At 42.8% G+C, this 16,244-nt stretch overlaps 1 protein-coding gene across 2 annotated transcripts in view; it reads right to left on the minus strand.

The window, feature by feature from the left end:
• Positions 1-16,244, minus strand: part of EPS8 (EGFR pathway substrate 8, signaling adaptor) — a 166,267-nt gene that overhangs the window by 36,086 nt on the left and 113,937 nt on the right. For both annotated transcript variants that reach the window (XM_070947110.1, XM_070947109.1), the window contains exons 10-14: positions 14,552-14,678; positions 11,768-11,856; positions 10,305-10,379; positions 8,496-8,644; positions 1,132-1,315 (exon numbers count right to left, since the gene is read on the minus strand). In XM_070947110.1, the coding sequence (XP_070803211.1) occupies positions 1,132-1,315; positions 8,496-8,644; positions 10,305-10,379; positions 11,768-11,856; positions 14,552-14,678 (624 nt within the window). The remainder of the gene's footprint in view (positions 1-1,131; positions 1,316-8,495; positions 8,645-10,304; positions 10,380-11,767; positions 11,857-14,551; positions 14,679-16,244) is intronic.

The following is a 16,244-nucleotide window of genomic DNA, read 5'->3' on the forward strand; positions in this document are numbered from 1 at the left end:
GTCAAAAATAACTGCCCTATTCACTCTGAAGGAGGTAAACATACTTATTTTTTGATTTTAATCAGAAACTAGACTTCTCCGCGGAGTGCCTCCAGACACACCACGCTTGTCAAGTCTCAAATTCTCAGTGTTCTCAGAACTGTAGTCCATCTAAAAGGTGTCAGGCTGCAGAAGGCCCCCATAAAACATCACACAACGGTTTCAAGGGATTCACAAGACAAAAGCCACACATTGGCAGATTGTCACTTTTCAGGTGGCAGGTGCTATGGCACAATATCATGTGCTGGGGTGAGATTCTGAACTCCGAAAAGTAGCTTGTTTGTTTTTTAATGACCCAAACCTCATGACAGTTGAGCATTCTTGCCAGAAATCTTGTGAAGACTTGCAAAGGTTTGGTGGCCTTTTGAGACTTTATATAATTTTGGGATTCCATAAATGCCACCCAAGGGTTATGTACCGTACTTTTGGGAGTATAAGATGCACTTTCACCCCCCCAAAAGAGAGTGGAAATGTTGGTGCATCTTACACACTGAATACAGCCATTTTTGGCCTCCTGAAACCCTGCCCTGTGCGTCCCATTTTCACCAAAAACAGGCCTATTTTTCGCAAAAACAGGATGCGTAGAGGGTTTGGGAAGCCTGCAGAGTGCTCCTAGGGGCTGGGGAGGGCAAAAACGTGATGCATGGGGGGTTTGGGAGGCCAAAAATGGGCCTGTTTTTTGTGAAAATGGGAGCGTTTTTGCCCTCCCCAACCCCTAGAAGCACTCTGCAGGCCTCCCAAACGCTCTGCGCACCCCTTTTTCACAAAAAACAGGCCCATTTTTGGCCTCCCAAACCCCCCCATGTGTCACGTTTTTGCCCTCCTCAGCCCCCAGGAGCACTCTGCAGGCCCGTTTTTTCGCAAAAAAGGGACGCATAGAGGGTTTGGGAGGCCTGCAGAGTGCTCCTGGGGAAGGCAAAAATGGTTTTTTTCTTGTTTACCGCTTCAAAATCTTGGTGCGTCTTATACTCCGGTGTGTCTTATAATCCGAAAAATACAGTAAGTGCCACACTATTGCTAAGTTGCCCAGTCCTTGACATAAACCCATCCTGCAGTTGGACTGTTGAGAACAAAATATATTGCTTTCCGTACCTCGCTTGACAATCTTTTCATCTCTTGCTTCCTCTGCTGTTCCGCCACGTTGGCCACAGACTCAGCCAACTGGTTGAGTTCTTGCTCATTTGGGGCCCCCATGAAGCTCAGCAAAGGAGGCTCCCAGCCGTTCCTGAATCGTGGCATGTAGGGTGGGATGAAGTGCTCTTTGGGCCACTCAGCTCTGCATTTAAGACAAAGGTAACATCGTCATTTAAAGCCTTTACACCAGCGGGAGTAAAGTGACAACTGGATTACAAAACAGCAAGTCACATGCATATTACATTATATAAAGGATTGTTCTTTTTTTCATGATGACAACCATCCCTTATTTGATGCTCTAAATGTGTTAGACAACAATCCCTGTTATTTTCAGCCATTAGTGATCATGATGGTTGGGTGTGGAGGGAACATTAACCAAAAGATCAGGAGACCATCTAGCTCAGGGGTCTCCAACCTTGGCAACTTTAAGACCTGTGGACTTCAACTCCCAGAATTCCTCAGCCAGCTTTGCTTGGCAACTTTGCTTGGCAATTTGGCCAGCTTTGCTTGGCAACTTTAAGACTTGTCCACAGGTCTTAAAGTTGCCAAGCAAAGCTGACTGAGGAATTTTGGGAGTTGAAGTCCACAGGTCTTAAAGTTGCCAAGCAAAGCTGGTGAAGTTGCCAAGCAAAATTGCCAAGCAAAGCTGGCTGAGGAATTCTGGGAGTTGAAGTCCACAGGTCTTAAAGTTGCCAAGGTTGGAGACCCCTGATCTAGCTGGAGAAAGCAACTCCACTCATTCTATTTCCTACAGAGGCTTCTGACCAAGAGGTAAGGGAATTCTGAATTCAAGCTCTCTTACATACACAAAGGACTACAGACATGAATTCCAGGCTATCTGTAGCTCTAAATAGTATTGGAAGAAAGAAAGAAGACCCTAAGGAGGCTGGCTCCAATTTCTTGTTACAACTGTACAGGTAGTCCTCAACTTACAATCTTTCGTTTAGTGACCATTTGAAGTTACAACCGCACTGAAAAAAATGACTTACGCTTGTTTTTGACACGGATGACAATTGCAGCAACCGCCTGGTTGCGTGAGCAAAATTCAGCCATTTGGCAATTGATTCATATTTATGACATTGCAACGTCCTGGGGTCATGTGATCACCTTCTGTGACCTTCTGACAAGCAAAGTCAATGGGGAAACTAGATTCACTTTACAGCTGTGCTACTAACTTAACAACTCCAGTGATTCACTTAACAGCTGTGGCCGGAAAGGCTGTAAAATGGGGCAAAATTCACTTAACGACTCTCTCACTTAGCAACAGACATTTTGGGCTGAATTGTGGTTGTAAATCAAGGACTACATATACCAGGCAACAATTTCCCTTAAGATCCCAACAATCTTTTCCAACCTAATGCAGATAGATAGATAGATAGATAGATAGATAGATAGATAGATAGATAGATAGATAGATGGATGGATAGATATAAGATTAATAGATTAGATAGATAGAGAGAGAGAGAGAGAGAGAGAGAGAGAGTTAGAGGGAGGGAGGGGGGAGAGGGAGGGAGGGAGGGAGGGAAAGAGAGAGAGAGAGAGAGAGAGAGAGAGAGAGAGAGAGAGAGAGAGAGAGAGAGAGAGATATGATATTATCTAGCTTTATATTCCAATGTGTTTGGAGAATACTGGGATCAGAAGGCTGAATACTGAAATGGAAAGAAATTTAGCAAGGACACTTTTGTGACTAAAGTCTTCCAATATTAGAGAACTCTATGCACCTCTGGTGTACTACATCATTAGATATTTTGGAATGGAATGGCGCTTGAATGCATTGGAGCAAAAAAAAAAATGCGGGATGAGTTGAGAATGCATGACTGATGTTTGCCTTCAATTTATGGGAAAATAAAATCTGTATAGCCAAATGAAAAATGTGGTAATATTTCCACGTTTCTTATACTCATGAGATGTCAACAGTTTCCAGCTAGACAATTATTTCAGGAATCGTGAAAAATATTCCACCGAGATCAACCCGCTCTTCCTACTTGAAGTTGTGCGTTAGAAAGCCAGATTTTCTTTCCATTATCAGAGGCCCTGCACAAAAATGCCATGGCATTAATTACTGCCGCCTCCATATATATATATATGCGGATATGCGGAACACTATTCTCAAAAATGAATCAAAGCGACAAATGCCAATTAGGCTTAAGGAAAAGCCAACATTAATTGCATGCTGGCATGGCTTCTGTTCATTTACAAGCATGGATGGGAAGGTGAGAAGACATTTTTAAGAGTTGTTGTCATGTTTGATGGCAGCGGGGGAGATGTCCTCTGGCCCTTCAAGTTCATTCGAACGAATACAATTTCTTCAACAAAACCTTCATCCTCTCTTTATTCAAGGTAGTGTGAAACTTCCCCGAGCGAGCTTAGAAATCAACACTGGGGGCTAAACCCACTCTGAAATTCTTCTCATTGGATTGAAATGGCAGCAACGCCTGGGAGAAGAACATCTCTCATCACCCCCGTACAGGAGAATATTGTTACCAAGGATGTGACAATCAAGGGCAACAAAGAGATAGGGAGGGTGGGTGGGTAGGGGAATCTTCTGTGTCCTAAAGGTCACTCCTGGCACATTTCAAAATCAGTATGTCAATAGGAACTAAGAGGAAGTAGAACATAGACTATAAAATTTATTTATTTATTTATTTATTTATTTTTCATATTTGTATACCGCCCTACTCCCGAAGGACTCAGGGCGGTGAACAGCCATAATAAATACAAATACATATAGAAGTTAAAAACTATTAAGAAACAGATTAAGTAATTTAGGCTCAAAGATTAAAAACATCCAAATTTATCTAAAGAGGTTTAAAAGACAGTTTAAAAGCCAATTAAAAAGGGAGAGTTAGGCCAGACCAGCTTGTTGGAATAGAAATGTTTTCAGGGCACGACGGAATATGCGTAAGTCTTGGATGTTTCGTAACTCTGGGGGAAGCCCGTTCCAGATGGTAGGTGCCCCCACAGAAAAGGCTCTCCCCCTGGGGGCCGTCAGTCGACATTGTTTGGCCGACGGCACCCTGAGGAGTCCCTCTCTATGGGAGCGAACTGGTCGGTGAGAGGCTATTGGTGGCAGGAGGCGGTCTCGTAAGTACCCTGGTCCTGAGCCATGGAGCGCTCTAAAGATAGTAACCAAAACCTTGAAGCGCACCCGGAAGACCACTGGGAGCCAGTGCAGCTCGCGCAGGAGGGGGGTTACATGAGAGCGCCACATTGCTCCCATTACCACCCGCGCGGCCGCATTCTGGACCAGTTGGAGCCTTCGGGTGCTCCTCAAGGGGGCCCCATGTAGAGAGCATTACAATAATCCAGGCGTGAGGTGACAAGGGCGTGAGTGACCGTGCGTAATGAGTCCCGATCCAGAAAGGGATGCAACTGGCGAATCAGGCGAACCTGATAAAAAGTCCTCCTGGCTACGGCCGTCATATGCTCTTCAAAAGACAGCCGTGAGTCCAGGAGGATGCCCAAGTTCCGAACCCCATCTGTGGGGGCCAACGACTCGCACCCAATAGTCAGAGATGGCGCCAACTGACTATATCGGGACGACGGAAACCACAGCCACTCGGTCTTGGATGGGTTGAGTCTGAGTTTGTTCCTCCCCATCCAGATCCGTACGGCCTCCAGGCACCGGGACATCACCTCGAGGGCATCATTGGGGTGGTCTGGGGTGGAGATGTACAGCTGGGTGTCATCAGCGTACTGATGGTACTTCACCCCAAAACCACGGATGATCTCACCCAGCGGCTTCACATAAATGTTGAATAGAAGGGGCGAGAGGACCGATCCTTGTGGCACCCCACATATAAGGGGCCTCGGGGTCGACCTCTGCCCCCGTCAACACAGACTGCGACCGGTCAGAGAGAAAGGAGGAGAACCACTGTAGAACAGTGCCCCCCACCCCCAACCCTTCCAACCGGTGCAGCATGATATCATGATCGATGGTATCAAAAGCCACTGAGAGGTCTAGTAGGACCAGGACAGAGGAGCAACCCCTGTCCCGAGCCCTCCAGAGATCATCAACCAATGCGACCAATGCTGTCTCTGTGCTGTACCCGGGCCTGAATCACGACTGGAACAGATCTAGATAATTCGATTCATCCAGGTACTGAGGCAGTTGTCGTGCAACCACACTCTCAACAACCTTTGCAACAAAGCGAAGGTTGGAGACAGGACGATAATTTGCTAATACAGCTGGATCCAGGGAGGGCTTCTTGAGGAGGGACCTCACCACCGCCTCTTTCAAGACGGTGGGAAAGACACCCTCACTCAAAGAAGCATTTATAATCTCCTGGAGCCAGCCTCGCGTCACCTCCCGGGAGGCCAGTACCAACCAGGATGGACACGGGTCCAATAAACATGTGGTCACATTTAGTCTGTTCAGTATCCTGTCCATGCTTTCGGGAGTCACAGGATCAAACTCTTCCCAAATAATATTCTCAGGACCTGCCCCTGTCATCTCCTCTGGATCAATCCAGTCAGAGTCTAGCTGTTCACGAATCTGAGCAATTTTGTCATACAGATATTGTACAAAAATAAGAGAGTTTATTATTTATTTATTTATTATTAGTTCAATTTATATGCCGCCCTCCTCTGAAGACTCAGGGCGGCTTACAATGCACTTATAGCAATAGCCTTCATTCTTTTGTATATACCTGTTTATTAGGGCTTTTGGCCCCCCATAAGCGGTGTTTCTACAAAGTCACCTTATTGCCCCCACAATCCGGGTCCTCAATTTACCTCCCTCGGAAGGATGGAAGGCTGAGTCAACCTTGAGCCTGGTGAGATTTGAACTCGCACTAATTGCAGGCAGCTGGCAGCTAAGTGCTACATAACAGCACTTAGTCCGCTGCATCACCAAGGCTCATGTTGGAATGGATCTTAGAAGTGTTCTAGTCCAACCCCCTGCTCAAGCAGGAGACCCTATACAACTTCAAACAAATGGTTGTCCAGTCTCTTTTTAAAAGTCTCCAGTGATGGAGTACTCACAACTTTTGAAAGTAAGCTATTCCATTGGTTGATTGCTCTCACCGTTAGGAAATTTCTCCTTAGTTCTAGGTTGCGTCTCTCCTTGGTTCTCTTAACTACTTTGAGGGACAAGGAAAGACCTGGAGATAAGATCTTGTCTCTGCTTTTTGAGTGGTCTCCTTAAAATGAACTTTCAATCTGAAGGGGAGTAAAGTCTCAAAACACAGAGAACTTTCAATGCTATTCATATTCCTCCCTCGATAACGACAGTGTCAACTCGCAAAGCATCCCTGGACTGTTCTCGAGTTGCTATAGGCAAGGGGGATGGGAAAACGGCGAAGCAGCACGGCAGCCAAAAACAAAAGCACATTCCAGACATATCTCTCTCAAGGCTGTCTCCCAGGGTTACCCACAGCAACCGGAGGGGAGTGATCTCTACAACCCGTGAAATTTCTCCATTGGTGAACGTGACTGATGACACACCCAGTGGGGGGGGGGAGAAACAGGATCAAGTCTCGGCTGTAAATTACATGGGGTCAGAGTTGGCTTCACTTGGAACGTGCCAACATGAAGCTCCTAATAAATAACTGGATTTCTTTTTGAGGCTCATGATTTAATTAGGGCAGCCGTCTGAACCTTGACACACAGCAAAAATATTGAAAAAAGTTTCAGCAAAAACTTCCCCAACAGATGGGCTGGGATTACAACTCTCCAAATTCGAAATGCTGTACTAGCTTGGAATTCTGGAACATTCCAGATCAATAAAGGGCAGTTTGCCTATCCTCCCCAATGAGGATTTCTACAGGATCTCTCTGTATCAAGGACAGTTTTCTGGATAGACAATATTATAGTGGAGTTTTTTTTAAAAAAGGGAAGCATTACAGGTAGTCCTTGACTTACAGCAGTTTTTTTAATGACTGTTTGAAGTTACAATGGTACTGAAAAAAGTGACATGATCATTTTTCACACTTACAACCATTGCAATATCCCTACACCGTGTTTCCCCCAAAATAAAACCCAGGTCTTATATTAATTTTTGCTCCAAAAGATGCATTAGGGCTTATTTTCCAGTTAGGTCTTACTTTGGGGAAAATACGGTACTAAATCCGTCCGTCTGGCTGACAATCTTAACTGGGGCTTATTTTTGGGGTAGGGAAAATCATACTAGGGCTTATTTTCCGGTTGAGTCTTATTTTAGGGGAAACAGGGTAGTTAAATGATCAAAATTCAGATGCTTGACAACTGTTTCATATTTATGATGGCTGCAGTGTCCCAGGGTCATGTGATCCCCATTTGTGACCTTCTGACAAGCAAAGTCAATGGGAAAACCAGATTCACTTAACAACCATGTCACTAAATTAAGAACTGCAGTGATTCACTTAGCAACTGTTGTAAGAAAGGTCATAAATAGGGGCAAAGTTCACTTAACTTGGCAACAGTTCTCACTTGGCAACATAAATTTTGGGCTGATGTGATCATATGTCAAGGACTACCCGTATGCTGAAACAGCATGCCTACTGCATGAATTAAGAATTGTGGTGGAAATTCCGCCTTATCTCATGCTTTTGGCTTTCCTCTCTTTTTTTTTTTCCTGTACAGAAAACATTTCACACATTTTTGCCTGCATTTCTTGTAATCATCAGTGTCAAGAATGGATCTATTTACAACACCGTCAATCATTTCAAAATTTATTAATGGCTGTAATTACATGTGCATAATTATCTCTGTATGGGTCTGTTTTAATGCAGGCTGACAATCATGTAATTATGATCACTGATTTGTGTCACTCTCCAGCCACCCAGATTGACTCTTCATTATAAAAGCTGTGAGCATCTGCTCAAAATGGCTATTGATTTGTATGATCAATTAACCGATAATGGCTAATTGATATATAAGGAGCCTCTTCATGCTGAGAGGCTTTGCCAATGAGCTTCTGAATTTTTTCATCAGGAAAAAAAAAAGGAAACAGAAACATTAATAACTGAATAAAAAACTCAAGAACATAAAAATTTTCTTGAACTTAGACAGGATGGAAACTAATCAAGGAGAGAAGTAAGCTAGAACTAAGGATAAATTTTCTGACTAAAAATGATGGAACAACTTGCCTCCAGAAGTTATGGATGCTGTAAGTTTTTAAGAAGAGATTGGATAACCATTTGTCTGAAGTGGTGTAGGGTTTCCTGCCTAAGCAGGAGGTTGGACTAGAAGACCTTCAAGGTCCCTTCCAACTCTGTCTTTCCTATTCCCATTCTCATTCCCTTCCCTTCCATTCTGAAGGATGTGCAGATTGGTGAAAAAAGAAGAATACGCCCATGAAGTTTTACACAGTTCAAATATATGACATTCAACTCAATTGTTACCTGGCTTTGGTCCATGCATTTCCTAGAGATACCCAGAGTTGTCCTTCTTCACTCGTGACAATGCAGCGTAAAAACTCGATGGTGTCTTTTGTCAAAAGGGGGCTGAGCACTGTGCTAGCGAGCTCAGGCCCTCCTGTTGATTGCACCACCTATGAGAAATAATAAATGCGCACTGAGATAATGTGGTCGCTTGTAGAATAGAGCCGGTAGTTGTATGCAGCAGGGGTGAAATGCTTCCGGTTCAGACTGGTTTGGCCGAACTGGTAGCGATGGCGGCTGGTGGTTCGGAGAACCGGTAGCAATGGCGGCGTGAGGCTCCACCCACCCGCCCAGTCATCACTTCCTGGTTTTAACCAGGAAGTAACCTGTTTTTTACCTTCTACACATGCACAGAGGGTCCATGCGCGCACGTGATTTGCACGTGCGAGCGAAGCTAGCCCGCGCGCGCAGCACGTACATTTCTGAACCGGTTGGGAAGGTAAGTAGATTTCATTCCTGGTATGCAGTGATAATGCCCTGTTGTTTAGCAGAGGTAGTTGGTTTTATTTCTGGTTTTCCTTTGAAAATCTATGTATATGTGGATTGGGGTTTTTGTTTTTGTACATTTTAAAAGGGGCAAGATCAGGCGTGGTATTCACTTACCTTCGCTACCGGTTCACAAATGTGAGCACGCGGGACCTTCTGCGCATGTGAGTGTCACAGGACCTTCTGCCATGCGCAAAGCATCAGAAACGGGACGTGATTACGTCCAGGCGAGTGGGCAGAGCCTCCCACAGCCACTGCTATTGGTTCACCTGAACCAGATAGAACTGGCTGAATACCACCACTGGGCAAGATCCTTTGCCTTGAATACAGGTTTTCCCAAAGGTGTTTTTTTCAAGAGGCAACTGGACTTTCTTTGTTTTTCTGAAATGAAGAAGAACCCGATGAAGCTTCTTGGATGAGAAGTGAAACCTCTTCAAAGAAAAACCAGAAAGTCCAGTTGCCTTTTGAAAAAGCACCTTTGGAAATACTATGACCTGGATGACTGAGAAACTCCATAGACATGCATACAGGTAATTCTCAATTTATGATTGGTCATTCAATGGACTGTTCAAAGTTAGGACAAACTCAAAAAACATTATTTATGGCCCGTCCTCAAAGTTACAACTGCCACACCACCGTGTGATTGCATTTCAAACACTTGCATTTGCATGTATGAATGGTTGCTGAATCCTGTGATCATGTGATTGCATTTTAGACTTTTTTGCTGTTTTCTGACAAAAAAATGCCCATTGAATAAGTTGGATTAGGACTTACAACTATAGGATTTGCTTAAAAACCACATGATTTGCTTAATGACCAAAGTAACTTGCTTAAATACCAATGTAAAAATGGTCGTAAAATTGAGTCCGATCATGTGGGGACTTGACCTACCACTATGACCCATGACCAAAATTCCAGGCTTATGGAATTTTTTTTTTTTAGAATTAAAATTCCAAAAGTTGAAGACTACCTGTACTCTGTAGATTAAACTCTGTATATTAAACATGAGTTTTGAGTTTTGAAATGTAAGCTCAAAATGTTGAGCTCCTTCTTGATTCTGGGCCAAATAAAACCCTTGGAATTGGTAAAATTGACTAAAATATACCATCAAGGCGTTTAAAACAGATGAGACTTTTTATTTCAATATGGAGTAAGCTAGCTTTAAGGAAGCCAATAAAAAAAGAAGGTTTTGATTTCCATGATTCATACACCCTCTGCATTCAACACTGCAAATTCGACGCACTCAGCTGAACCTCTAGATATTAAATCATATTTCAGACTTACCATATTTAGAGGAGTAAACAGAAAGTGAATCAGTTCAGTTGCACTGGGATTCTGGATGTGTGATTTTAATTTAGCCTGTGAAAGGTAAAAAGGGAGAGTGTGGAAGAGCTTATGAGAACAAAGTTCAGCAGTTCAAACTGGCATTTGAAATATCTCAAACACAGTTCATGCCATAACTTAGTTATTAATAAAAGGAATTACATTTGTATAATGATAAGCCAGCTAAAATCCCAAAAGTTTATACATTGATACATATACAATGCAATGGTGGGTTGCTCCCAGTTCGGTCCGGTTCTATAGAACCGGTAGTAAAACTGGCGGGAGGCTCCATCCACCCGCCATGACATCATCATGGGTGATCTGCACATGCGCAGGAGCTTCTGCGCATGTGCATGTGTGCTCTCGTTGCGAACCGGTAGTAAAGGTAAGCAGAACCCACCCCTGATACAATGTTGTTATAAATAAATAAGACATAGACAGACAGATAGATAGATAGATAGATAGATAGATAGATAGATAGATAGATGATAGATAAGACTAATTCTCTGATCAATCTAATCTACTCAATCTAATAAAAAATTTCTTAAACTAAATAAGGATGTATTTAAGCCATATTTTTCTGAATAAACCAAAGCCAATCTTTTAAATGAGCAATGCAGTCATTCTGATGCAGTAAGTATGTTTTTAGGGTTAATTTCTTAATAAACATTATTTCAAGGTTTATTTATTAAATGCAATATTTTCAAGAAAAATTTCAAGACTTTTTTTTAAAGAATTCGTCCTGGTTGTCTCTCTTAATGTTTTAGTTCTTTGGCATCTATCCTGAAAATTTTAAATTAGGCATTGAAACACAGATGAAAAGCAACAGATGTCTAAGAAAATTCAATCATTATGATGTATATTACTAAAATAGCCCTCTTTCTATGCTCTAGAATCAGTAACAGTGATAGTTTACATGCTAGGATCAGTGTATCAAAAAACCCCAAAATGAAGTTATTGGAAGTTTGAAGGAAAGGGAAGAAGAGGGTGAAAGTAGGAATATCTAAACACATTCTTTATACTCTCTGAAGATTGTCTTTAGCACTCTAGAAAGATTCTTGTGTTGTAGCTTGAAAAAAATCCAGCAAAAATTTCAGTCCTGGAAGTTGCAATACTTTAGCTGAGTGTGATGGAAATTTTTAAAAAACATATCTCTAAAGAAAGTGAGCTATAATGCCACTGTTTGCTCACCCCTTTAGATCATTTCCCTTTTGTTCTAAAACAAACAATTCAGAAGCAGTTTGTACAATTGCTAAGATAGTGTATTCAGTTAAGGAAATCTAAGTTGCAATTTATAGGAAAGCTAGTGAAATCCACAGTGGCAGATGGCAACAACAGATTTTAAAAAAACAAACAAGACTATTGCTATCAAGCTTCAACAAAAACCTGGAATTGCTTTGAGTAGCCAGCTCATATTCACTTACCAAAAGGTTGAAACCATGCTTAAATTTTTGCAAACAGTCCACAAATTCATCTGCAGTTGGAGGCTTTGCACGGAGAGTTAAGACCCCCTCTGAAAAATAGAAAAATGAACCCAAAATCACTTAGAGGAGTACCTATAGAAATATTTTCATCACTGGCAAAACAGGAGAATGAGATTCTAGACTGAATGAGATGTATAAATGGACCGTGTAGCTTCAAGTCTCATTTGGAATGTCCTCCCTAAACTATAGAAGCAATGGAGTCCTAGCTCAGTCCTTTGACTAATGGGAGAAAGTGTTATCAGTAAAAAACTTTTTTAAAGTTGGCAGCCCGTTCTTCATATGAATTTATTCTCCTCCAACTCACTCTGCAGAATGGTAATAACCAACCTGCCCCCAAGATAGCATCCTCTAGGTCTATGATGACGAACCTATGGCACGCGTGCCAAGAGTGGCACGTGGAGCCATTTCTGTGGGCACGCAAGCTGTCAGCTCCACTGCGCATGGATGCGCGCCTCCCACTGGCCATGCCGCCCCTCCCCTCCCAGAAGTCTCCACGCAACCCGTTTGGGAAGCCAGGTAAGTACAGGGCTTGCGTGGAGGCTCTGGGAGGGCGAAAAACGGGCCAACCGGAAGTCCGGAAACGGGCCGTTTCTGGCAGGGGTGAAATCTACTTACCTTCCTTACTGGTTCGGAAGCACATGCTCTGCGTGCGTGCTCCCTTCGCTCCTGCATGCATGTGCATTACATGTGTGTGCACACCTTCTACACATGTGCAAAATCTTCTGCGCATGTGCAGAAGGTAAAAAAACCCATTACTTCCTGGTTAAAATCAGGAAGTAATGACACCCGGGCGGCGATCGCTACCGGATCGCTGAACCACAGGGAAAAATCGCTATCGGATCGGGCGATCCGGTCCGATCTGGGAGCATTTCACCCCTGGTTTCTGGCCTCTGAAGGCTTCAGGGAGGCCTGCTAGGCCCAAAATGGGGTGTGGGGAGGGAGGTCACGTGCGCATGTGCAGGGGGTGGGGCAGCGAAGGGGGGTCATTTGCACCTGCGTGGGGGGGGCAGGGCAGCACAGGGGGGTCATCTATCCACTCTTGAAGACACGAGAGAGAGAGAGAGAGAGAGAGAGAGAGAGAGAGGGAGGGAGGGAGGGAGGGAGGGGAGAGAGAGAGAGAGAGAGAATGAATATGAATGAAAATGAGAATGAGAATGAGCCCAAGGATGATCCACCAAAGGATGAAGACATTTTCATTGAAGATTATGGATGTAATCCACTACAGTGTTTCTCAACATCAGCAACTTTAACATGTGCTTCAACTCCCAGAACTTTCCATGTACTTTAATTCAGTTCAAACCTTTATTGTCAGAGTACAACATGTGTACAATGAGATTGGCTGAGCCTCAACTCCCAGAATTCCTCAGTCAGCATGTTAGGCTGGAGATTCTAGGAGTTGAAGCAGTGGTGAAAACCAAATTTTTTTACTACCGGTTCTGTGGGCGTGGCTTAGTGGGCATGGCATGGCTTGGTGGGCGTGGCAGGGGAAGGATACTGCAAAATCTCCATTCCCACCCCAACCCACTCCAAGGAAAGGATACTGCAAAATCTACATTCCCACCCCACTCTGGGGCCAGCCAGAGGTGGTATTTGCCGGTTCTCTGAACTGCTCAAAATTTCCGCTACCGGTTCTCCAGAACCTGTCAGAACCTGTTGGACTTCACTCTGAATTGAAGTCTATGTAGTTTACTGGGGTTGAGAAACACTAATATACCACACTGGACCAATGTGGGATAGTAGATCAATAATTTTCCACTTTGACCTATGGCTGAGAGTGAATGACTGGCAGCTAGCACCTGTGCATGAATCTCCTCATTCCTGTACCTTCGCAACAGCAATAACAACAGTATTTAGACTTACATACCACTCCATAGTCCTCTCTGAGTGGTTTACAATGTCAGCATATTACCCCCAACAATCTGGATCCTCATTTTACCGACCTCAGAACGATGGAAAGATGAGTCAACTTTGAGCCTATTCAGGATCAAACTCCAGACTGTGGGCAGAGTTTGCCTGCAATACTGCATTTTAACTCCTGCACCACCAGGATTCTCACACCAATGGTTCCTTAACCAGAATACCACACTGGCTGTCTCTCTCTCACACACACGGGAAAAAATGTGTAATATATTTAGATGCAAATGATTTTGTGCTGAAAAGTTTTTACAAATCCCACTTCAAGAGCGGGAAACTCCAGCATGAGATGGACTATTTCAAACATTTTGGAAAATGTAGAGTTTGAAAGAGATAATCTCTGTTCCCGGATTGAAAAAATAAAAATAAAATTTCCAAAACACTTGAAAGAGTCCATTTTGCATTTGAAATGGAACATTTCACAAGATTTCATACTACTCCAAACTAACACACCCTTAATCCAAACAAAAGAGTTAATTGACTCAAGACGGATGCCTTGCGGAAATTCCTTTTTTTAAAAAAATGTTGATTCATACTCCTTTTCTTTGTTCTGGTGTGTATGTATGCAAACGAATGACAGAATAGAGAAAAGATCAGCTGCCTGTTCTTTTCAACATTAGTCAAACATTAAGCATAAATCTGATCCCAGACATGACAGGAGTGTGACAAACAAATCATGATTGAAGGGTAAGGTTGGTTGAATGCCCAATGCAATTACTTATCTAACTAAATAGAGGAACTCTTTAACAGTTCAGCCCAGTGAAATGTGATCAGAAAGCCACTGAAAGAAGAAACGATTCTGCTCCTTACCACCTGGTCCTTTCTTCTTATTTTTCTTGCTTTTCTTCCGCTTTGAAAGTTCTGTAAAAGCTTCTGCTGCTTTCTGAAGCTTGGTGACAAAATATTCAATGTCATCCAGAATATGATTCAGGATTTGCTAAAGGAAATAAAGAGTGGGCGTCATTTATGAATGTAAGGAACGTCACCCAAAATGTTGTAGAGTTAGTTATGAAGAATGAGAATCATTGCAAGAGAACCTGTGCATTAATCTACAGAAAGTGACACCTTGTAAAGTGAATATGGCCTGATATTACCATATCGCTTGAGTCTATGTTTCCCCCTTTGTTCTAAAAGTTAGCATCAATAAAAGCTCCGTGCTTGGTTAAGATTGGGCCGTAATTATTTGAGATCTTCCCACGCACGATCTTGACTTAACTGTATTCTTTCTGGAGTGCTAGGGAAACCTTTTTTTAGCCTTATCTTATGGCAAGCAATTATGAACTTATAAAACTATTTCTGCTCTAGTTAGCAGTTGGTTCCCCCACCACCACCCCGTGTGGTTATGAAATGAGAGTCGGGATCCACTTAAAGTATTTTTAGCTCTCAGTACAAAAAGCAATTGAAGGCCTTGTGTAGGAGAAGTTCCAAGGTACATGCAAATATAGTTCTAAAGTTACTATAGTGTTTCCCCAAAAATAAGACCGGGTCTTATATTAATTTTCACTCTAAAAGCTGCATTAGGGCTTATTATCTGGTTAGGTCTTATTTTGGGGGAAATACGGTATAAAATGCACCCATCTGGCTGGCAATCTTAACTGGGGCTTATTTTGGGGGTAGGGCTTATATTACGAGCATCCTGAAAAAGTTATTTTCCGGTTGGGTCTTATTTTCGGGGAAACAAGGTACTCCGCCTCCTTTCTTTTCATTCGGTCCTGAATTAAGTTTTTATAGGCTCCAAATACCTATCTCATGACCCTTAGTATTATTATTTTTATTGATTGATTAGCCCTTGGGCCATATCAAAGTGCAGAGTTCCAGAAACAAATTATTACTAAAATTTGATAAAAGTAATTTAAAATGGAAATTGGATAAAATACAGTTTAAAAGGAAATTGGAATAAAATACGATTTAAAATTAAATTGGAATAAAATACAGTCCAGTAGGATAACGATCAGAGAAGGAGACAGGATATGTAGCCCTCCAGATATTGCTAAAATAGAACTGCCAGCAGTACAGCCAACTAGGCTAAAACTGTTGGGAATGGTTTGGCAATCCCTTGATGGCCACTGTTACTTATTCTTAAATCAGAGGGTCCTAATTAGAAGGTCCTAATCAGAGGCTAAAACATATAAAGAACAGTTGCTGGAACTAATGACAAGAAGGACTGGGGAGACATGATAGCAAGTGTTATATGATACCAATATCTCAGGGGCTGCCACAAAGAAGAGGGAGTCAAGCTATTCTCCAAAGCACCTGAGGGCAGGACAAGAAGCAATGGGTGTAAACTCATCAAAGAGAGAAGCAACCTAGAACTAAGGAGAAATTTCCTGACAGTTAGAACAATTAATCAGTGGAACAACTTGCCTCCAGAAGTTGTAAATGCTCCAACACTGGAAGTTTTTAAGAAGAGGTTGGATAACCATTTGTCTGAAGTGGTGTAGGGTTTCCTGCCTAAGCAGGGGTTGGATTAGAAGACCTCCAAGGTCCCTCCCAACTCTGTCTA

The sequence above is a fragment of the Pituophis catenifer genome, unplaced genomic scaffold (assembly GCF_029215685.1).
Source record: "Pituophis catenifer annectens isolate HBS135680 unplaced genomic scaffold, rPitCat1.0.hap2 SCAF_7, whole genome shotgun sequence".
Taxonomy (NCBI): Eukaryota; Metazoa; Chordata; class Lepidosauria; order Squamata; family Colubridae; genus Pituophis; species Pituophis catenifer.